The 24,569-nt window shown below is 41.9% G+C and overlaps 1 protein-coding gene across 6 annotated transcripts in view; it reads left to right on the top strand.

Moving 5' to 3' along the window:
- DGKD (diacylglycerol kinase delta) overlaps window positions 1-20,318 on the top strand; it is a 136,984-nt gene extending 116,666 nt beyond the window's left edge. For all 6 annotated transcript variants that reach the window (XM_053310578.1, XM_053310584.1, XM_053310583.1 and 3 more), the window contains 11 exons: window positions 1,360-1,456; window positions 2,387-2,494; window positions 4,907-5,020; window positions 5,437-5,571; window positions 6,258-6,409; window positions 6,507-6,618; window positions 6,718-6,810; window positions 10,058-10,177; window positions 10,906-11,023; window positions 13,607-13,737; window positions 16,819-20,318. In XM_053310578.1, coding sequence (XP_053166553.1) covers window positions 1,360-1,456; window positions 2,387-2,494; window positions 4,907-5,020; window positions 5,437-5,571; window positions 6,258-6,409; window positions 6,507-6,618; window positions 6,718-6,810; window positions 10,058-10,177; window positions 10,906-11,023; window positions 13,607-13,737; window positions 16,819-16,908 — 1,270 coding nt within the window. In that variant the 3' untranslated portion in view covers window positions 16,909-20,318. The remainder of the gene's footprint in view (window positions 1-1,359; window positions 1,457-2,386; window positions 2,495-4,906; window positions 5,021-5,436; window positions 5,572-6,257; window positions 6,410-6,506; window positions 6,619-6,717; window positions 6,811-10,057; window positions 10,178-10,905; window positions 11,024-13,606; window positions 13,738-16,818) is intronic.
- The last annotated feature ends 4,251 nt before the right edge of the window (window positions 20,319-24,569 follow it).

Genomic DNA, 24,569 nt, shown 5'->3' with positions numbered 1-24,569 from the left:
TTTGTAATGTGTTATTCTCCAATACTCAACAAAAGGGAATTTCCTAGACAAATCATGGATCTTCTAGACTTTTCCATCCCAGCAACATGAAATGAGAGATAGAATGTATTATCTTATATGTTAAGCTGGTGGGCTGAAACAATATAAAATGATCAAAGGTCATCCATGATTCTACCCAAACCAAAAATGAATTCAAAGAATTTTAAATTCCTTGTTCTATCCAAGTGGATAACCAGTTTACAATAGGAACCACAGCAGCAGACTCCACCAGCAAGGTGCTGTACAGTTCTCTTCCACATGAGTTTCAATGTTATAAATAACAGGTACAGGAATCTAAATAAAAACTGGTCCTACTAATAAGAGCTCAAAAACAGATATTTAATTTTAGGTGTACCTCAAATATATTTCTCAAATATATCCTAATATACATTATTAAGTACACTTCAGTACCGTTTATAATATTGTAATATCCATACAATAAAGGGGAAAGATCTCTCAGGCAAGACATATGTTAGTTGTATATGTCTCTGCGTTCAAATCGCACCCTAAATTGCATCAATCCCTTCATACTGGTTCTCTCCTCCAAAGACCATTCGGCTACCTCCTAAAGAATCCTTGGGAGATTCAGACTAGGGATGGGTCCGGACCGGTCTGGACCTGGGTGGTCCGGATTGGGGGTGGGGGGGTCGCTTTAAGAGTGGCGGGAGGATTTACTTACCCCTCCCGCCGCTTTCCGCTGTGGCGCCGTAATTAGTAGTGTAATTGGGGCGGCAGGATAGCTCCCTGCCGCCCCTTCCCCGCTGCGGCTCAGCAAAGCTCTCAGTAATGGTAAGTAAGGTAAGTAAACCCTCCCGCCGCTCTTAAAGCGACCCGCCACCCCAGTGCCGGACCTTACCTTAGCATACTATACCCACCTCCATACTGACAGCTCGTTAGCCACCTACTCTTATGAGTGCAATGGGTCATGATCCAGATAAACAGGTTGCTCACCTGTAACTTGATCTGGAAGTAATCCGTTGCAGTCATAAGACCCTCCCGCCGGCCCCGCTGCAATATGCGAAGTGACAAGATGTATGTTTATAGAACATGCAGTGCTACTTATCTTGTTGAACTGTGGACTGGTTCCATACAATGGTTGAATCCAAATGTCAGTCCTTCAGGGACTGAGGAGAAAACGCTAGCCCACTCAAACGAAGGAAATGCACTTCATGCTGAGGGCAGGGCTAAGCGCTTCAAGGAGCTAGTCAATTCTGCCCAAATGGTCCCAGGCACAGAACCCACTCTAATGACTGCAATGGTTCACTTCCAGATCAAAAATTACAAGTGAACAACCTGTTTTTCTTTGCTTTCCCTTATCAGAAGTCGTACGAAGAACATGATGTGGTACGGAGTTCTTGGGACCAAGGAACTGCTACACAGAACTTACAAAAACTTAGAGCAGAAGGTTTTGCTAGAGGTAATGTCTTCTAGGGTTTCCTCTAGCAATTTGTCCCTTCAATTCTGATTCTACACAGTAAGAAAAAACAGCTTGTTAGATCATCTTCACTCTCCCCCCCCGCTCATTTTTATTTTTTAGCACATTTATTTAATCATTTTGTTTGATCAACTTGCTTGCTTTACAAACCATTAATTTAACTTCCTGCTGTTCTTTGAAAGCAGAACATGTGCTCTTCTAAAAATGACATTAACAATTATATATAATTTGTCTGAATAGTTGTATGTCTGGTGGCTTATATCTTGTACTAAATTTAGTTGTTCAAGAGTTCCTTCCCACTTGCAGATGATTAAAGTGGGTTACACCAATAATAATGGATAGCCAATAATTGAGATTGTCTGCAGTGATGAGATTATAGTTATGAAGAAATTCATTGCACTTAAGTTGATAAATTTAACTCAGAATCGCACATACTTATTGCCTTAATTTCATTCCTAGCAGGCTCTTTATCCTCTTCTTTTGTTCTCTTGTTCATCAAAAGCAAACATTAATGAAAAGGTATTTTAATTGAGGAATGTATCAATTATTCAAATATTTGTTGACTGAAATACTAATTCCAGTGCATCCCCAGTAATTCCAGTACTTCCCCTCCTTAACTGATTTACACACATAGTAGGAAGGTAGAGCAGGCACTCCAAACAGCAGCAGCTTCACCCCTTGCTAAATATGACAGCCACCACTTTAAAAGGTGTCTCTTTGCCCATTTAGAAGGGGTTCTGTACCATGTTTTGAGATAAGGTGATTTCATGCAAACTGGCTGCAGAATCAGCTCACTGAGTAAACCCTGTACAATTGCCTAGGCTCTCTAGCATCTCAAAAAGTAGTTAGCCTACTAAGTATTTAAATCTGTGGATTTCTTATGCTTTGTAACATTGTCTTTATATCACACAGTGTGATGGGCGTCCAATCCCTTTGCCCAGTCTTCAAGGAATTGCTGTCCTCAACATCCCCAGCTATGCAGGGGGCACTAACTTCTGGGGGGGCACCAAAGAAGATGATGTGAGTATTTCTCAAATTTTGCAAATGAAAATGGCAGTCTCTTCATTTCTTCTACCTTGTACCCAAACCCCTGAAGCAAAGCACTCACAACTAGATAGCATTCGATACTGAAGCTGCAACATGGGAGGAGAGCTGGTCTTGTGGTAGCAAAGATGAATTGTCCCCTTTGCTAAGCAGAGTCCACCCTGGTTTGCATTTGAATGGGGTACTACATGTGTGAGCACTGTAAGATATTCCCCTCAGGGGATGGGGCTGCTCTTTGAAGAGCAGGTACATGCTTGCATGCAGAAGGTTCCAAGTTCCCTTTCAGGCATCTCCAGATAGGGCCAAGAGAGACACCTGCCTGTAACCTTGGAGAAGCCGCTGCAGTCTGTGTAGACCAGGCCTGCTCAACTTCCCCCCCCCAGCTGTTTTTGGACTACAACTCCCATAATCCATAGGGGAGTAACAGCAGGAGAGAGGGCATGCCCTCAACTCCTGCCTGTAGGCTTCCAGTGGCATCTGGTGGGCCACTGTGTGAAACAGGATGCTGGACTAGATGGGCCTTGGGCCTGATCCAGCAGGGCTGTTCTTATGTTCTTATGTTAATCCCCAGCCACGGTAGCCAATATTCAGGGATTATGGGAGTAGTAGGCCGACATCTGCAGGAGGGCCAAAATTGAGCGGCCCTGGTGTAGACAAGACTGAGCTAGATGGCCCGATGGCCTGACTCAGTATAAAGCCGCTTCCTATGTTTCTATGTTCCTAACCTAGATTTCCATCTGCTTAGAGAGCTACAAGAATACTGTGACTGATCTTTCTCCACCTGTGATAACAGCTCTGTTTTACCAAAGCCAAGAATTTTGTTAGTCAACCACTTCAGAGCAAAACTGATGTAGTGAACAGCCACAATTAGGAATTTTTAAAATGGTGTGTGTGTGTGTGTGTGTGTGTGTATATAATTGTTGTGATTTTCAAACTTGGGTCCCCAGATGCTGTAGGACTAGCACTCTCATCATCCGCAACCACAGTGGTCTATGACTGGGGATGATGGGAGTTGCAGTCCAACATTATCTGGGTACCCATGTTTGAGAATCCCTGATTTATTGTGTAAAAGCCCAACATACAGTATATGTGAAATACCGTTACTTTGACATGTATGAGTTGTTAAATTATTTAGTTGACTGCCAGTTATTCTCCAAACACACTTTATCACTCACCCCTCTCCATTACATAGCAGCAGCACTGCTTGATTCGTGATGTATGCCAGCCATTACCAGACTGTGCAGGGCATATCTAGAAGATACGGAGCTGTTGGAACCTCCCCTCTCACTCAAGCTTCAATAGCAAGGCCATGGGAGAGGAGATGAGAAGAGAGCTGGTCTTGTGGTAGCAAGCATAACTTGTCCCATTAGCTAAGGAGGGTCCAACTTGGTTGCATATGAATGGGAGACTAGAAGTGTGAGCACTTCCCTTAGGGGATGGAGCCGCTCTGGGAAGAGCAGAAGGTTCCAAGTTCCCTCCCTGGCATCTCCAAGATAGGGCTGAGAGATATTCCTGCATGCAACCTTGGAGAAGCCACTGCCAGTCTGTGAAGACAATACTAAGCTAGATAGACCAATGGTCTGACTCAGTATATGGCAGCTTCCTATTTTCCAGTGGGCAATGAGCAGATTCACTGCCTTAATCGGTTGTGGAGATGAATAACCTGCTTTCTTCTCTCATTGTGTGCCACATTTTGAAGGTATCTATGTTGAGTAACAGTTGGTGGAAGGAAATGACATTCTTGTGGCTCCTTCAAGATTTTTTTTTTTTATGTTGTGGCATAATTTCTATGGACTAGAGCCCCCTTCATCATATGTATCCTCAGTTGGCAAGAAAATATACTTGTGTCCCCCACCCCGGCTTTTAATTTGATAAAAATATAATTTAATTATTGTTGGTTTTTAATTTTTTAATTGTATGTAAACTCCCTGGAGATGTTCAATATCAGACGGGTTACCACATGGCTCTGTGGTTGCCAGGAGTCAATACCGACTCGATGGAGCAACTTTACACACACACACACACACATATATATATATAGAGAGAGAGAGAGAGAACAACGTTGTCAACCCTGGAGCCAAATGGCCATGAATTGAGAGAGGGTACAATAGTGACAAATAGATAAACAATTCACAAGAGCAGTAATTGGTGACCACAAAATCCTCCCATCTTTGCTAAGTTAAATAACCCTGGAATGTGACAGGAAATAATTGTCTCAGCTGAAGCCTGAGTAAATAGAAACTTGATAAATTCAAAGCCAACAGTTTCATGCAGAGGTCTCCCAAGAAATATTATTTGATCTTGCTGTGGCGTTTTGGAATCTCATGAAATTTGCTCTGATTACAGCTGAAGTAGAAACTGGTTCTCTTTCTCCCCTTTTTTCTCCAGACATTTACAGCTCCTTCTTTTGATGACAAGGTCCTAGAAGTTGTAGCTGTGTTTGGTAGCATGCAAATGGCTGTCTCTCGTGTGATTAATCTACAGCATCACCGGATTGCCCAGGTATTTCACTCTGTTGTTACCTACTTCCTAGTCTGGTCATTAGCCACAGAACATTCAAGAATTAGATTATTTCCTTTGGGAGAACGCAAAAGGTACTAAGTATTACATAAAGCTTTTCACCCATAGCTCTATATGCAGCAGTTAATGGAAAGTTCAAGGCTAATAGTTATTCTGATAATACCGCAATCAACAGCATTAATCATGGGTTAGTTTCTAAATACAGTATTGCTCAAATCTGGTTAGGACTTAAGAATTCAGGCTCTGTCTAGCAGCAGAAGTAGGCCCATTTAAACTTTGCTCAGGAAAAAGCATACTGGGAAAGTGGCTTCGGAGCAGAGGGAAATGTTAGAGGTACATGTAGAAAACATATCTTGTCTTATGACTTAGAATGCATTTAACACATGAATTTCTTACAGTGCCGGACAGTGAAGATAGCAATCTTGGGAGATGAAGGGGTTCCTGTGCAAGTTGATGGAGAGGCTTGGATCCAACCCCCAGGATATATTTGGATTGTTCATAAAAACAGGGCACAGACGCTAACTAGAGACAGGGTAAGAGCAACCCTCCTACACACTGTCTACACTAAAGCCTGCACCTGTGCAGCAAAAGAGAACTCTGAGTCCACCCAAACCATGGGGTGTAATCACTGGCGAAGGAAGCCAGCTGGCAGCCCATGTTCCTCCTGCCGGCACCTCCACCCCCCGCCATGCTGCTGCGCCTGACATCAGAGGCAGTGGGCATGGCTTCATTCACAAAAAAGGCTGCGTTCCCTGTTTGACAGCAAATACCATCCAGCTCCACAATCACGGCCTGGCTAGGAACGCTCTCCCTGCCTTTAAAGGCTGGGAGAGCAAGTCCCAACCACGCTGCAAACATAGCGCTGGCCAGTATTTGCTGTCAAATGGGGAACGTGGCCCCATTTGTGAACAAAGCCATGCCTCCTGCGTCTGACATATGATGCAGGGGGTGTGGCTGGGGTGCCAGGCATGGCCCCTGGTTGGCCTGGGTTCTTTGAACCCATTTGCTCAATAGTGGCTCTGCCCCTGGGTGCAATGTTATGATATATTATGATATCCTTTACAGAAACAGAAAAACAGGCAAAACAGTTTAAGTGTACACATCCAGGATATATAGTGTGTAGCTAGAAAAACACACAAGCACCTCCTGAATAGTCACTTATGGCATATAGAATAATGATATTGACGTCTGTTTGGTTTGTTCCCCCCTCCCCCTCCAGGCATTTGAGAACACCCTAAAGTCCTGGGAGGACAAACAAAAGTGTGAGCTGCCCCGACCTCCCTCTTTCTCACTCCACCCAGAGATTATATCAGAAGAAGAGTCCACTCAGATCAATCAATTCTGCCGAGCAGCAGGAGCTCTGATTCACAGGTGGGGTTGCTGCTTTTCCTCCAAGCAGAGAAGGTGACAGCAGGATAAGGTAACTACTGAGAAAGTTTATCCCATTGTTTTTTCTCTTTCTCAACAGTATTCAGGAAATAGCCCAGTCGTACCAGGACATGGAACAAGAACTTGCTCATGCAGTCAATGCTTGCTCCAAGTCTATGGACAAAGTATATGCCAGATCTAAGTCTACAGAGGTACTGGCTATTTTCTTTTTGTTTTGGTACTGGCTGTCCTCAGCTTGTTCCTCTCAGTGGGATGGTACTGACTGTCATATGCTTATGAACTTTCCACAGGGCCTGAACTGCAACCTTGTTGTAGAGATGGTGAATAACGTTAAAGCCTTGCATAATGAGACAGAGCTGCTCCTCGCTGGCAAAATGGCCCTGGTAAGAGATCAATGGCAGGAAAGGCTGCACTGGTGTTTCTATTACTGTTCTCATCCTTTTTGAGAACATCATTATCATTCTTATTCAAACCCACAGCTGAGCACCCATGTTTAACAGTGTCTTTGCCTCACTCATCCAGTCTGTAAATGCTGTGATTTCTTATTTCTGCAGTTTACCAGAATTAGTAAGTTTGCTCTTACAATATCTGTGTCTTGGGCTGTGTGAAGGAACGAAGCCTAAACTTCCTCTTTTTGTATATAAGATTGTCCGTTGCAATTGCCTTGCTTATTCTCTATGTTGAGAAAGCTGTGTAGGGGTCAAAGGTTCATGGCTCCTGTTCTACAGTTTGGTTTTGGAGGGAGAAGAGTTTGACTATTTGGAAGGAGAAGAGTTTGACTATTAAAATCCTGGAGGGAGGTTTGATTTTATTGGGTATGTTTTGAAAAATGGAAAGAACTTATTGATTGGATGGTTTGGAAAAATTGGAGGGAAGTTAGAGAATATAAGGAGACTGCCTTCAGTGGAGTTTTAGTGCAGTGTAAGTTGGAGAGTTGGGGGTTCAGGTCAGATTAGATAACTGGAGAGTCCAAGTGAAGAGTACAGTTCAAGTCGGAGTCAGAAGGAGTCAGAGTTAAGATCAAGTGGACATCAGAGCTAGAAAGAGTTGCAGAGCTAGAGAAGGAGAAAAGAACTGAAAAGAGTTGCTGAGGAAGAGGGCTGAAAAATCATTAGGAGAGAGTCAATCTCTCTGGAGAGCGGAATCACTCACCAGCAGTCTGGGACTGAAACCCCAGAAATGTGAAGTGAGAGCAGAACCTAAGGCTAAACAAGGGACAAGCTGGGTTGGCTGGAGAAGTTGAGGTGATTGCAGAAGACTCTGGATAAGGACTCTGAAGTTGGGGCCCAGTGTTAGACAGGTCAGTTGGATGTGTTTTAGTCACATTTTATTTTTTCCTTGTGCCCATTTGGTTGCTGTTTTGGTACTACATTTTCCCAAGGAACTATTGTTTTAAATTGAACTTTTTCAAAGTAAAACGTCTTGCTTATATTTTAAAATTTGCAGCTTCTGCCTGTTTACTCCACCCCATGCCTAAAGTCTTTAATTTGTAATACAACAGAAGTTGGAAGCCTGATTTCAGTAGACAGCCAGAGAAAGCCTAAAAGTCTACATGGTGGCAGTGGTTAAACTTAAAAATCACAGGGTTGGTTAAGACTGGGCTTTGACATGTGGTAACAGCATGGTGTGATCTGTGACAGGCTGTCATACAACTAGTACAAGTTAGTGCTCTGTAAAATAATAGATGCCAAAATATTCTAGAAATGTATGTTTTTAATTGGAGGAAGTAACCGCAGTAGCTCGGAGGAAGTTTTGCCTGGGTGCTGAATAACCAAATATGTCATTCTCAGCTTAGAATATATCCAATTTTGTTTAAGAGCAATAATTTGTCAATATGTCAATGATGAACTAAAGCTGATTTAACTAGTAGTTGTCTTGTAAGGTCTATAAGATCTTTCAGAGGACTTTGAAGACTGCCCTTTTTATGCCCTTTTTGACCAATGAGTGACCCTTTAATCTCTTTAATGTAGCTGTGTTTTGTTATATTTTATCAAGTTTTTAAATTGAGGTTTTATTATTGTTTTTACTTTGTTGTTAACTGCCCTAGGGTCTTAGGATGAAGGGTGGCATAAAAATTGAAATAATAAATGATAACAATATACTGAAAAAGTATCTTGGGATCACTGTAGCAGGTGCCATCGAAAGCTATGTTTGCATATTGTTTACAAGTTGGCCTGAAATTCTTTCTAAAAACTGGTCGTTCAAAAATAAGTGAAGACATCTGATCAAATTCCTGCATGGACTTCATAACTGCTCTTCTTCCAGGTACGGCCCGTGAACGCGTCTCCGGCGGGGCGGGGCAGCGAATGGCTTCTTTAAGTGTAAACAGAGCTGGTGCTCCGTGCCGCCCAGCAGCCCCTGCGGCGGGGAATCACCTCTGCCACTCACCTGGCTCCCGCGGAGGCGATTCCCCGCCGCGGGGTCTGCTGGGCGGCATGGAGCACTGGCTCCGCTTACCTTAAAGAAGCCGCCCGCCGCCCCCCCCCCCCGGAGGAGAGTTCACGAGCCATGCCTGTCTTCTACTACTACTACTACTACTTCTACTACTACTACAAATGCTACTACGAAGAATGCTACTAAAACTACCAGGAATCAAAAGTTCTCAAAGTGATTTACATGGAAAATTAATAAATAAGATGGTTCTTAATAATAATTGGTCTTAATAATAATAAATAAATAAATAAATAAATAAGAGGGTTCTTAATAATAATTGGTCTTAATAATAATAATAATAATAATAATTAATTAATTAATAAGATGGTTCTTTATCCTGATCATGGTTGTCCTTGCTCATGATCCTTGTCCTTGTCCTCATGTCCTTGTCCTTGCTCGTCATCTAAAAAGGAATAATTGCTCTGTCTTTCTCAAAGCTCTCCTCCTTGCCTTTCACCCTGTTGTCGTCCATTCTGTCTGACACAAAAGATGATTGTCCACCAGGTTAACTAGGTTTTTGTTGTTTTTCTTTAGGTATTGTACATTGTTCTTGTGACTCATTCCCAAGAATGTTTTACTATTGCAAGAGAAACACAAACCTTGGCAATGGGGTGGGTTCGGGAAGGAAACAACTGATAGAGCCTGGAGACAGTGTTTCTGGCATGGGATAGCCCACTGTTATATAAACATAGGATCTGCTTATAACTTGGCAGTAGTTTTAAAATTAGATGCTCTGATAAAGACACCAACAGAATAGAACTTTGCGCTGCAGTAGTTTGCATTGTAAACAGGCTCTAACACATTTTTGAGAGGTCTCTCTTCTCCTTGGCAGTCCTTAATGATGCCCAGGCCTTTAAAAGCTCTGACAAACAAATGGTATGATCCAATTATTTCTAAAGCTGATGGAATCCAGAAAGAAGACTAAAGCTGAAATCCTAAGCACATGTACTAGGGCAGCAGCTCCCCCACTGAACACAGTGGGATTTACTTCTGGGTAAACATGCATGGGACTGTGATGCAAGAATAATCTGAACGTCAAGAATAATTTTACCAGTGAATACTTTTACCGAAGTATTTCATTTTAAAATTATAATTGTTGTGGTTGGTTGTTGTTTGTTCAGAAACTGTTTTGATAGAGATGAGGCAATTCTGCGTACCACTCTTAACTGTGCCTTCATCCTTTCATATTGGATGCAGCAGCTGGATCCTCCGCAGAAGGAGCAGCTCCTTGCAGCCTTGACAGAAATGGACTTTCATATGAGGAAGCTAGCAGATATCCCTTGGCTCTGGCAGCTCATGGAACCCAGCGATGAAGAGGTAACACGTTAGATGTGTAGAGCAGAACTTCTGGAAAGAGAAGGATCTCTTTCCTTATCTGTATGAAGTTAACTAAACTGAGTTAACCTAAAGTAGTTACAGAAACTGAATTTTTTCATCTCTCTGCAACTCTTCAATCATAAAACAAGGTGGACCTCGTTATCCACGGATCCGTGGGTGGGAAAAAGTCACCTGACCTCGTCATACGTGGAAGGGTGGGGGAAAGGGTGGGAAAAGGTCACCTGACCTCGTCATACGTGGAAGGGGGAGGGGAATGCTAGCCTCGCATATCTATGGGTTGGAGGTGGACGGAAATGACCATGGAGGTCATTTCTGGCTGCCATTTTCTTCAACAGAGCAACAAAATGGTTTCTGTCTCTGTTAAAAACAAATGTGGGGGTGCCAATTTTTGGCTGATTTGGGGCCAATTTGGGAGCACAGCACGACCCAGAGAGCAGCAGATCAAGATAACACACACACACACACACACACCCCGGCGAAATTCGGCCCATTTTCTGCCATTTTCTGTGGACTGGGAACCTAACTCCTGCAGTCTCATAAGATCAATTACCCGATATTCGCTGTTTCCATATCCGTGGCTGTAGCCCAGTACAGAACCCCCATGAATATCAAGGTTCTCTTGTATGCTGTTATGCAAAGAATTGTGTGACTTTTTAAAAAAGCAAAAAATTACCTATATTGTTTTTTCCGTAATTTCCTCCTTACAGAACCAGCTGTTGGATTATTCTAAACGTAGCCGGAGTGGCAAATTTCGTCTGGTGACAAAGTTTAAAAAGGAGAAAAACAACAAAAATAAGGAGACTCGTAGCAGCTTGGGATTGCCGGGTACCACTTGTGTATTTCCTCTTTGCCCTTTCTTCACATGCATATGCACATGTTCACATGTACATGTGTGTCACCTCTGCACCAAAAACATGTCTTCCCTTCTTCTGCTTTGAATATCCTTCACTACTTCTCTCACTATATTTTCTGTGTTTGCCCCTTTCATTATTGTTAACAGGCATCTTGTATTCCATAGCAATATTTGTTTCCATAATAGAATAATGTATTTGCTGGGTTCTTTCCTGGAGTTACATAACATGCTGCACTGAGTGGCTGTTCCTAAATATTGGACTAGTTCAGAAGTCACATGGACCATGGTTATGTCTTGGTTCTGCAGAACATCTCTGGAGCACATATTAAAGAATTCTACTTCTGACTGTGGCTAGAATAAAACTCAGATTGTTCTGAAGTGGTTGAAATAAACCACGATCTGAACCAAAGGACTCAAGTGGATTCATATCTGTTTATCTCAATCGCTTTGGTCATGACTAATTTTGGGTTGTTTCTAGACACCATTAGAAATAAAATTCTTCTGATTTGTGCAGACAGGGGAGGGGAAAGTGTATGCACCTGAGCCTCAGAGACATTGTGCAGAACTGAGAGTTAACCATGGTTCTGCATGACATCTGAATTGGCCCAGAGAAATTGACAGCATCCTCCAAAGAGACCATTGGTACTTTCAAGACATTTTATGGTGACCAAAGGAGTTCATTCAAGGATTTATAGACTTCTAGAAACCAAAGGACTGCGAAGCCCAAGTCCGCATAGCCCAAGATCTCCAACTGCTTATACTCCCTGATTCAATTAATGATTTTCTCTTAATGATTCACTCCCAGGCGTTAATCAAGTCTCATGTCTAATTGTTTGGGGATCCTGCATCATCACTGGTTCATCCTGAATTTTAATCCTTATTGGTTATAATGATATTGGTGGGGGGAAACCCATGGCCCCTTGAAATCAACAATTCAAATGGTATCAGGACACTTTCTTTCCAACTTGGATTAGTTGATTTATGTCTCCTACCTCTGTACGAGCTATTTGTTCTATGGGACAAATCATATCATAACCTCCCTTGCTGATTTTGTGGCACATCCGTGCACTCTTTTATCTGGACTGTAAGATTTGATTATTCCTTCTCTTATTTAGAGGCTGGATGGCTGTTTTGTGTTCAGGGTTAGTCATTCTTTCCTTAAGGGGAACAGGAAGAGAGCCAGTGTGACTATAAGACACTTATTTATTGAGTGAATGCAAATGAATTTGCTGAAACAGAACTTTTTCAATAAGATTTTATTCACAATACCTTTTGCCTTAATGCAAGGAAGAGGAGAGAAAGAGTAAGTTCTTTCATTTCCTCCATTCATGGGCAAACACATTCATGGCAACAAGGAACACACACTGTCCTCAGTAACGGGGGCAAAGGTGAACCTCTTCTGATTGCATATTCCCCTCCTTTATGCACAGCATATTCCCCTCCTTTATGCACGGTGGGTTTGAGTCTATGAGGGCCCCAAGTGGTCAATTTTCTGTGTTTGGTGGATCCAGATCTGATAAGCCACAGGTGAATTGCTCAGCAAAGAGCAGGCAAGGATTAAGTTGCATAAGCAACAGCCGAAATCCATAAGGTCCAGAAGGCGATAACGTAATCCAAAGTAGGCAAGAGGTCACATTTCAAAAGCAGCAGTATGGGGATCAGGGGGCAGAGGGGTGAGAAGGAATTTAACCTGGCATGTTCCTTGTACAAGACAAAAAGCTTAGGTTGAAGGCCCCAGCCTGAGAGTTTGCCTGTAGAGGGCCTGGTGGGAACTGGATTGATCTTTGGAATGCTTAGGTGGGGGCCTTGTATTGCAGCTGAGGTAGCATCTTTGAAAAACGCAGTTCAGTCTACAAGGCTTATGGTATAAACGCTGCTGGGATGGTTGGTGGGAGGAAGAGGAAAGGTGTTGGAGCTGGCTGTTGGGAGACCCAGTGCCTCCCTAGGGTCTTCAGACTTGTTATCCTGTGGTATCCCACAGGTCCAGTCACTATGTTAAGGAATAGGAAGGGAGGAATCGTATACAACCAAAACTTGCTCCTGACCTCACTGTGCATAGAGATTCAGGGTGTGTGAGTATATATATTCTGAACACATTCCAGAAGTACAGAACAAACCTTTTTTCAAAATATGGCATTATGTCTGGGAATAATCATAGCTGGTATTGTGATGAAGTTCTGTGATGGATAATAGAAGCCCACCTTAGCTAGATTCCCTGGTCATTTTGTGTGCTTTTTTGTTGTTGTTTTGAACACATCAAATCAACATGCTGCTTCTTGACACAGTAGTAAGCATCTAGCAATCTGTCATTGGAGCATAATGATCAGTCATAGGTAAAAACCACTTCCCAGCACTTAGCCTCTATTTAAGACCACATTTCTGCTTGAAACCTTTGTAATTTTTGATACATGTCATTCCTTCTGCTGTTAGGTTATAGTACGGTTTTTCCCTTTTCTTTACGTGCTGCTTTGGTGTTTTCTGGTGATCACCTTTTTCTTGCTGCCTTTCCTCTGGGTTTGGGGTACTCAACACACTCCTGCTTTTCCGTCTGACAGTTCACCTCTGGGGAACGGAGGAGGTTGCGGCCTGGCTTGAGCATCTCAGCCTTTGTGAGTATAAGGATATCTTCATCCGACATGACGTCCGGGGCTCTGAGCTCCTGCATCTCGAACGGAGAGACCTGAAGGTATTTTCATGAGCAACCCATCAAGAATAGCCATCTATCTTTGCATGGCCGTCTTTGCTGACTATGCTTGGAGCTGGTCTGCATACTCTCCGTTCTAGGTGGCTTTAGACAGAGTAACAGAGTATGTCACATTTGTTGCTGAGCAGAGCAGAGTTAGATCAGATAGAAGACCCTTGGCCCAGCATGCAAACCTCTTAAAATCTACCACCTGATTCTTAGATCAGCCCTAATATTTATTACTGTTTTCTATGATTTCTAACTTCTGGGTGCTGTTACTTGAAAGATATCAAAATTCTGCTGCTTTCCAATCCCATTTCTTAAAATTTAAATTTTTGTTAAATGGAATTGAGAGAGTAGCTATATTTTCATTCATGCAAATAACTGAAGGAATACTAGACATTGCAGCCATCAGTTAATCTCTAGGGATGTGCATAAAACTGGTTTGCCCGGTTCGGTTTGAATGCGAACCAGGTTCAAACCAGGAGGGGGTGGTTCGGTTTTGTTTTTGCTCGAACCTCCCCCTGGTTTGGTTCGAATTTGAAACGTTTCAAACCGTTTTGTACCAGTTCGGACATCCAAAAATGGGTAGGGTGGTAGCTGGCACCCAGGGGTACCTGCCACCCAAACCCCAAAGCAATCAGACACTCGTACAATTTTTTATGAATTTTTGAAAATTATTTTTATTTTTTCTCATAGCGTATAATGGGACTCGAACCAGCCCATTATTCCTTATTGTGGAGCACCCATGGGTGCCAACAGCCATGCAATCCCCGAAGCAATCGGACACCCCTATGATTTTTTATGAATATTTGAAATATTTTTAATTATTTTTCTCATAGGGTATAATGGGACCCAAAGCAGCCCATATCCCCTATTGTGCAGCACCTAGGGGCACAAAAGTGGGGTGGGTGGTAGACAACCAGGGGTGCCTACCATCCACAAAGTTCCAAGGCAATCGGACACTCCTCTGATTATTGATGAATTTTTAAATTATTTTGGAATTCCTCATAGAGAATAATGAGGATTGCAGCAAATGTATAGCTTCACGTCAGGGAGAAAGGGGTGTCCTAGAGCGGAGTGTGGTGGGTGGTAGTTCCCAAGGTGGGCAAGGAAGCTATCAGAATTATTTGAAAGGAATTGAACAAAGGGCTGATTTTTAAGTGATTTTTGAAGTTTATGTGTCTTTAAGGTTAGCAATGAGAGTGGATTCATGGTTTGTCATTGAAAATCTTATATGCTACCAAAGAATCTACACTCAGAACACTTCAGAAACAACAAAACCCAGTACCCCATGGGTTAGCAACCCATGGGGATGGTTGGCACCCTCGCTCTGGGCCACCCCAGCACCCCCAAGTGCAGTTATGGGGCTGCTGAAACCTCCATTCTTCCCTATGGAGAAAAACCTTAAAGCCACTTGTGGGGTGCTGGGGTGGCCCGGAGTGAGTGGTGGTCTAGTGCAAAGAGGGTGCCAACTGGGTTGGGTTTTGTTGTTTCTGAAGTGTTCTGAGTGTAGATTCCTTGGTAGCATATAAGATTTTCAATGTCAAACCATGAATCCACTCTCATTGCTAACCTTAAAGACACATAAACTTCAAAAATCACTTAAAAATCAGCCCTTTGTTCAATTCCTTTCAAATAATTCTGATAGCTTCCTTGCCCCACTTGGGCACTACCACCCACCACACTCTGCTCTAGGCCACCCCTTTGCCCCCGACGTGAAGCTATACATTTGCTGACACCTCCATGCTTCTTTATGGAGAAAAACCTTAAAGATGCATAAACTTCAAAAATCACTTAAAAATCAGCCCTTTACCCAATTCCTTTCAAATAATTCTGATAGCTTCCTTGTCCACCCTGGGAACTACCACCCACCACACTCTGCTCTAGGACACCCCTTTCCCTCCGACATGAAGCTATACATTTGCTGCAATCCTCATTATTCTCTATGAGGAATTCAAAATAATTTTAAAATTCACCAATAATCAGAGGAGTGTCCAATTGCCTTGGGGTTTTTTGGGTGGTAGGCCACCCCTGTCATAATAAATAATTGTACGAGTGTCCGATTGCTTTGGGGTTTGGGTGCTACCACCCCACCCACTTTTGGAGGTCCGAACCAGTTCGAACCAATTCAAACTGGTTCGAATCGAACCACCCCCAGGTTCGGTTCAAATTCGAACCTGCAGCTCAAACCTGATGGCTGGTTCGGTTCGAATTTGAACCTCTGAACCACCCTGGTTCAAATTCAAACCAGTTCGCACATCCCTATTAATCTCAGGCTGTGTCTGCAGATTTTAGGGCAGTTGAATATTGGCTATATGAAGATGCTGACAGGATCCAGGCAGTAGCCCAGCATAACTACTAGTGTGATCCTTGTTCCAGGTTCTGTATAACTTTAGTAACAATACAGGCAATTAATTCTGTAGTCCAAAAGTACCTTACAATCCTTCCTGTTGTGATCAAGAAGTGACAACAAAAACTGCAGACACAACTTTAGAGAATACAAACTAGATCCAGCTAAACATGCTGGATCTTTATCTGGCACTACCATAATTAGGGTAGGGTTGTCTGTTGTGGATGCTTAATGTCATTCCCTTCTGGTGTGAAAGTAGAACTGTCTGGTGGAAGATGTGTGTAACTGTGGACTGTGAATTGGAATGTTGTGCTTTTACACATGTCTTTGAGTTGCATGCTCTGTTGGATCGCTTGTGCTTGGTACATGATAAACTGAAGTTATTTTTTGTGCCAGGTGATGGATCATTTGCTGAATCCGTTTGTGTTTTTTTTGCAGAGCTGGCTTTGTTTGTAATATCTGTACAGGTCTCCCTGGCTGCTAGCGGAATGTGCATCTTTGAATTTCTACACAGTTTATATTGGAACCTTATTGCTACTTCAGTAATGTTTTGCTACTTTGTCCAGCTCAGTTATCAGAGTTTTCAGTTTTTGAGATGCTACATTCCTTGTTGAGCTACTATGTTTGTTTGCATTTTTTTTTTTTTAGTTCTGTTTTTGTATCCATCTGATAAATATTCTGCAACTGATGTGTGCAATAAGATTTCTTATTTTTTTCTGTGTTTTTTTCAGGACTTAGGCGTGACCAAAGTGGGCCATATGAAGAGGATATTACATGGGATCAAGGAACTGAGCAAGAATCTTCCTGTCAGCGAGGCTTAACTTCTGTTTTCAGAGCTTGTATCTACCATTCCCCCTGATGTCTGCACAACTGACACCTCAAAGAGTGGACTTGTTAAGAATTGTCTCTGTGGATCAGCCAAACACTGTCAGTGTTCAGAGCTCATATTCAAACTATCATGGTGCTACCATTCTGGTATGGGCTATCCAATCCGATGGCACCTTGTGTTCAAAGCCAGTGTTACTTTGTCCTCACCAACCACCTCCTTTACATAGGCCTGGGCACACTCTCTGCATAATAGACTCTTTCACCCACCCCAGTAAAGCAGCTTGTGAGCCAGTAACTTTTTGTAGATGGATGAGTGCTCCAGCTAGTCACAGAACCCAGTATTCTAACTTCTGAGGATTGCGCCAAATATTATGAGCAGTGAAAAGGCACCTGTTCAAAACTCACACATACAAGATGACAAAAATGGGCTATTGAGATAAATGGGATTATAAACTTCCAACTTAGGACAACGTAAAGGGAAAAAAAGAAATATAATACTAGACTACTATTATACTGTCTCTGTCCTGTATACCAAGGGGAATCAAATTCAGGACAGATTATTTTGCCCTTTCTGTGGAACCAGAGAGATGAACTGATCATTGATGACAAAAGTTGCTATTTCTTCTCTGAGGACATTTTTTCTTCAAAGCCATATACAGGAACATTCTCCTGTGATTCTGCTCTATAATGCTCCCGGATGCAGAAGGCATTGGAATTACATGTTGTTCTAGGGACTTGCACCAAATGCTTAAAACATCAAGTGCCTAGAAATACTGAAATGTCTCAGAAGTGCATCTAAGATATGAAAATATGCTGATTCCTGATTACATTACTTGTTCTATGTATAACCTCTGGTTCTACCAAGTTAAAAAAAAAAAGATTGACACTTCTGGAAACAGTAAAAGAAACCATTGTCAAAGAAGGGGTCCTTCTGTGCATAGGTTTAGGCAGGGTATAATTTGTATTTCCTTTCTGTGACTCTTTCCCAAACTTTAAAAGCCAGAGCATCATTGCTTAAAATGTGTAAAATATCTTCTCTGTTTTAGGAGAACCTCTGCCAGATTCTTCACTGGTGTACTTTCACTGAATTATTCAGGATTTTCCTTCCTAATTATTTTGTCATTGTATCTAGTCTTGTTTCCTTCTGCCACTTCTTGAGGATGACATGGTATTATTTATGGGGGGAAACAGTCACATTTGCAATATAGATTGTTATATGGAGAAAGAGGGAGAGAGAGAGAGAGAGAGAGAGAGAGAGAGAGAGAGAGAATATCTTAAACCTGAGCCCCACATCTCTGCTGGCTCTGTTCAGTTATCACTGTTTGCAGAGATATTTTGCCTTACTGGTACAGATTACTCTCACTGTGTTGAATTCCCTGTATACACTAGACTAGAGGATTGTGAATGGCAGGTCTTCTTGGTATTAACCAGAAAGTTCACCCATTAGATTCTTTAATTTACTATGATATGATTGAAGGTTTGTGCCAGACTTGATAAGGCCTCCATCAAACAGAAGATACTAAAGATTATTCCTGCACTGTATTATGGGTAATAACTGTGTGTTAGCCTCTTCCATTTCCTAGTAAACACCTCAGGGAGTAGGATCATCATATGATAACTGGAGGAACCCTAAGCGAGGAATTGACATTTTCTATTCTTTTAAAAATCAGTATCAGTGGAAGTAATGTATTACTTGGCTTTTGGGCTTCTCCCTGAAATTTCATGTGGAGTCAAGATGTTTTCATTTTTAGCTTCTGAGTAAATTGTTCTTGTCCTAAAAGGAGCAGCTTTGCTAAAGTCCCTTGGCTCAAAATGATAGGATCCCTTTATTTCTGTATTGCAATCAGGTGACATCACCATTTGATAATCTCTGATGTTTGTAAAGAGTTCTGGATTGCATCAGTGCAGTTTTTATGAGGGATTAACCCTTTGACTGATATCACCCCTTCAGTACATCTCTATGTATTTCTTTGTAAGGATCATTTGGCGTCTTGGGCCTGAGGATCAGGAGGTGCTCCACTTTTTATTTCCATCTAGAAAATGAGATTTGTGCTTAAGTTGGGTACCATTTCATTTGCACTAGATATATTGAGAAGGAGGAGATGAAGTCTAGAATTAGCACATCCTAAACCTATTACAGTGCACTGGAAACAAGCTAGTCTCCTTGCAACATGGGAATCCTATATCTCATATGTTATAAACAGATATCAGTGCAGCTGAGCAAAATGAGTATTTAACTACTATGGAGTTATACCTCTGGTACCTAGTAAAATACTGGTTGGAAAATGTCTTTATGGCCAAGCAAAAATAACAAAAAAGACTGGGAGAAAAGACACACTTTTATGAGTGCCATAACAAACTAGATATTATATTTTGTGATTTTATTTTTTAAAAATTACACTTAAGGCATAAGGTGATCCTATGCTTTGGACATCAACCACTTTACACTTTTTAAGTATTTTGAGTTGGTAACAGGACAGGGTTTTGCTTTTGAGGGGTGCGGTTGGGAATGGTGCTTTTGAATGTTTTATGCCCATTTTGCTTAGCACTATACTGGAATATTGCCTACTAGTGTTTTGTAGTGGGTCCATCACATTCGGTGTAAGTATATTCACTATAAAAGTTTTACCCAATAAAGTGCCAATCCTGAACTCCTATTGAAAGAAGGTTATATCTTAATAACATGGTTTAGTGTGTGATTTAAAATGAAATAGCTTCTTAGTGCCCAAAATATCCACCTTCAATTCAATGCAGCTCTTAGACACATATATGAATGTGCAGGATAATCCTATGCATGTATACTCAGAAATGAGTTCCACTGAATTGTATGTGTCTTATTCCCAAGTAAGCATCCACAGGATTGCAGCCAAACTTATATTTATTCACATTGTCAGTCTGTAGACACACAAGGAGTAAAAATTCCAATTAATACTGCATCTCTAATAGGAACTGTAAAGAGGCATTTGGTGCCAGTATCTCTTGAAAAGCTCTGACCATCTATATCATATTAAAATTGTTTTTTAGTATTATTTAAAGATGAATATAGTATGTGATAAATGAAAGACTGTTTACACAAAACTCCTTGTATCTTAACAGATATGTGTGTGATGTAAAGAAGAAAAGAAAATTGTTTTTATAAGTAATTTGATGTCTGTATTGTTGCCCACCAATGACTGTTCCTCAGGAGTGTCGTAACCATTCCGGTAATCTGTCAAAAACATAGGGAAGCATTTCCATCCTGTACAGTCTTGGGAAGAAGGTTTTGTGCCTTAAGAATGAAACCTGATATTTATTATTTTAATTTATACAGTGATTACCATGGAAACACCTCTTGTATGTACATATTTTGCAGCTGATGGTTGTAAATATATTGTTCTTGTATATAAAGAAAATCTGTTTGTGAGCTTCCTATAAAGAATCTTATCTGCTGCTGTATTAATGAAGGAGGGAATATATAATAACTTGTCAAAAATTGGGCACTGGTCTTATCTGCATAGGGAAGTTGATATTCCTGGAAAGCAAAGAAATGTTGAGGCTGTTCACATGCGCAGCCAAGAGCAAGCAAAGGCAGCCAAGCCCACTGTTGGCTGCACATGTGAAGCCGCAGCAACTACTTGCCTGTGCAGCTACCCTCTTAAATGAGGTTAAGGGAGCGCTTGCTACCTTAACCCCATTTCCCTGCTCATGTGCTGCTTTTACGCACTGCTCCAGTAGCAACGGGTGCCAACCTGTCACTGCTGGGGTACCCATAATGCACTGTGCACTCACTGCATGTGTGAAGCCTTCCCTGCCTCCCTCCACCAAGTCCTTCTCCCTGATCATGAGAAAGGGTGCATCTGTCTTTCACTGGTATAGCTGTAATTTAACCATCTGGCTCTGCTGAACAGTGAGGTAACTCTTATCTGTGTGCACACAGACAAGCAATTTTGGGTCCTTGGGGAAGAAATGCTTTAAAGCTTGGGATATTTTCAGGAATCATTTCAGATGTCTGTGGATTTCCCCTGTCATTGTTTTCATTGCACTCCTCTCTTGGGCAGCACACTTCTGTATGTGGCTCCCTGGTCAATATCGAAGTATCCTTTACTCAACTGAAACACTTATGCCTCAAAAGTGGACAACTTGGAAGACAGAAACAGGGTTCTTGTTCTTTCCCTTAAGCATTAAATTTTCTCACTGCCACCACGCAACAAGCTTTGGTAACAAAACCTTAAAACAATAACTAAAAGTTTTCCCCAAGTCCAGTCTTTACAGGGAGGTCACATCACAATGGTATTTCCCCAGCTATCCTGCACTTACAATGATGCCTATGTGAGCTGCCTTACCCCTTTCCTTTTGGGTGACATCACAGTCACATAGGCTACTGTATTAGAACACCAGGCAGAGGTATTATGAAGAAAAACAAACCATGAATTCTCCTTCCTCCTTAAAATGAGGATCCACCATTGTATTCATCCTACTCTGGTCTGGAGGGCTTTTCCTGCTATGAAATATTCAGTAAAGCAGGGTCCTATTCTGACTCTTAAGAACAAGAGTACAGCTTCCTAGGTCATGGGAAAGCTCTCTAAGCCTGAGAGTTGCAGATCAAAATGTGGCAAAGTATTGCAAAACATGCATCCCTTTACTGTTGTAATACTGTAGCAATGCTACTTCCCATATGTTTTCATCATGTCTAGAAGAAAAGAAGTGGAAGGTTCTAAGCACAAATCACTTATGCACAAATCAGTGTGCATAGATGATCATTAGGAACTGCTTCATTGATTCCTCATTATTCTTCAAACTTCCTGGGAGACAGTATGATCTGTGGTGATGCAGCCACAGTGTATCCAATACTGTTCTAGGAGCTGCCTTCTACCCCCAAGAAGCTCCTTTCTGCAAGCCATTATGCCATCGCAGGTTTGTCCTGCATGCCCTTGGTCACGTGTCAGATCCTGTTGAGACAAACCCTTTGGTAGCTGAGGGTCATTTTGTAGTTGGTCACTAATTTTAGTGTTGCAGCCCTACTCTTGACCCTTCAAGGGGAGCAGTTTCCAAGATAGAGAATGGTACTATACACACAAACTATGTATATTGGACATTTTAATCCTTTAAAAACAGTTACAAATTGACTCCAGGTTGGAGGGGAGTGTTCATCATAGCTACTTTCTTCAATAAGGTGTCTGTGACTACCTCGCCAATTTTGTCTCAAAATTATTAGTGTTACACCATCCATGCACATAGTGTTTTACAGTGTAATATGAGCATGAAAAGAGATGCCTCTGTCCCAGGGAGCTTGCCAGAACAGGTCAACCATGGGAGAGCCAATAGTGTGAATGTGTGCCAATGGAGTCACGTGTATAGAGATGTCAGTTGGGGGTGAAGTTCTAAAGGCTTGTGGAATAGGTAGGTTTTGAGGAAGAGAGTTACCAGGAATTCTCGAAGAGAATTTCAGCTCTAAGAGAAGGAAGGGTGCAGAGGACCCTGCTTTCCCACCAGACTAACAAGTTTGGGGTACAGCCCTCTAGTTCTCCTGACTCCTTCACCGCTGCCACCAAGTGAGCTTTTGGTAAGGCTGAGTCCACTGCAACAGCCCTTCCCAGAATTCAAAGAACCCAAACCAAACCCTAGTAGAGTGGAAAGGCCTATAGGCATGGGATAGAGACAAACAACAAACTCTACTATATTAACAAAGTTTTTACTAAAAACAAAAGTTCCAATTAAAACATTACTTTGCAGAAAACCACAAAATAATGCAGAGCAAGTTAAGGTAACTAACAAGCAGTAGGCTTTTTAACACTGCTCAGTTCTATCAAGGTTTTCCTTCAAAGTCTCTCTTTTCTTCCTCTTGCTGGCTGGGCAGACTTCTTTGTTCAGGGGATAGCACAGGTCTGGGGTTCAATCTAGCCTGGCTACTTTCCCACTTTCAGTGATTTCAGCTCTTGGTCCAGCTGATTGGCTGGGCAACTCCAGCAGTCTCCAGCAACCACCAGTTCTCTGCTCAATTCTCTCCCAGGTTTCTTTCTCTAGTTTTTCTTCCAGCCTTCCAACAGACTTTTGTCAGCTCTTTTTTCTGCAGACTCTCTCAGCCTGACTCAATTGGACTCCAGCAGCTCCACTCCAGTTCAATTGAACTCGGCTCCAAAACTCAACTGCAGCTTCTCAATTCCACTGGACTTCTTTCAGCAGACAGCTTCAGACTGAATCCCTCTCAAACTTCCCCAATATATACACTTCTTCCATTCCATCAGTTATTCAGTTCAGCCAATCAGAACTCAACAAACATTCCCTCCATAACTTAAAATCATTTTTCCCTCCAAAGTCCAACTGACAGATTTTCCAAAACCAAAAGTGAAACAGAAAAACACAACTGAGCCTTTGACTTGCACCTTCTTCATGCAAAGGGATTTGAAAGCACAGAATTCCTATGTACAACAATACAGATTTAAGAATATATTCAGTTTATAATTCATTTATGTGAGCTTATTTACAAAAAACCAGGTGGTCTAGGCCTCATTCCTACACAAAGGGAGAGACATTTGAAGGAGCAAGGAGACTTTGGGGCACTTGATAGGGTTTGAGGGGTAGAAGGTGAGGACAGGAATATAAGAAAACACAAGGGTCAAAAGATGGGGGAGGGCAACCTAGTTGGAGGGTAGGAAGACAGAGAATTTGTGATAAATACAAGAGGGGATAGGAAGTCAGTGAAGGGATCTGAGGAGGAATGTCATCGTCTGAATAACAAGGGAAGTTAATTTGTTTTTGTTTTTTAAAAAACATTTATATCCCACTCTTCCTCCAGAGCGGTGTACTACATACTTAAGTTTCTCTTCACAACAACCCTGTGAGGTTGGTTAGGCTGAGAAAGAATTGCCTGGCCCAGAGTCACCCAGCAAGTCTCATGGCTGAATTGGGGATTTGAACTCAGGTCTCCCCAGTCCTAGTCCAGCAATAGTTTGGACAGCAGAGTTCTCTGGATAGATATGAGATCACAGATGTGATGAGGGTAGTCCAGGGAAAGTAAGACTGCACTAATCAAAGTGGGATAAGGTCAAATCATGAACCGGTGTTTTCAACACGGGAATTGAGGAATATATTTTGAGAGAGAGAGAGAGAGAAGAGGATGGATGGATAGATAGACAGATAGATAGATAGATTAGATAGAGGTGAAACTCGGAAAATTAGAATATCGTGCAAAAGTCCATTAATTTCAGTAATGCAAATTAAAAGGTGAAACTGATATATGAGACAGACGCATTACATGCAAAGCGAGATAAGTCAAGCCTTAATTTGTTATAATTGTGATGATCATGGCGTACAGCTCATGAAAACCCCAAATCCACAATCCCAGAAAATTAGAATATTATATGGAACCAAGAAGACAAGGATTGTAGGATAGAACAATATCGGACCTCTGAAAAGTATACAGTGTACTGTGCTTGATTGGCCAGCAAACTCGCCTGACCTGACCCCATAGAGAATCTATGGGGCATTGCCAAGAGAAGGATGAGAGACATGAGACCAAACAATGCAGAAGAGCTGAAGGCCGCTAATGAAGCATCCTGGTCTTCCATAACACCTCATCAGTGCCACAGGCTGATAGCATCCATGCCACGCCGCATTGAGGCAGTAATTGCTGCAAAAGGGGCCCAAACCAAGTACTGAATACATATGCATGCTT

The sequence above is a fragment of the Hemicordylus capensis genome, chromosome 3 (genome assembly GCF_027244095.1).
Source record: "Hemicordylus capensis ecotype Gifberg chromosome 3, rHemCap1.1.pri, whole genome shotgun sequence".
NCBI lineage: Eukaryota > Metazoa > Chordata > Lepidosauria > Squamata > Cordylidae > Hemicordylus > Hemicordylus capensis.
The sequence above is the reverse complement of the archived record's forward strand: the minus strand, read 5'-3'. Positions and strand labels throughout refer to the sequence as shown.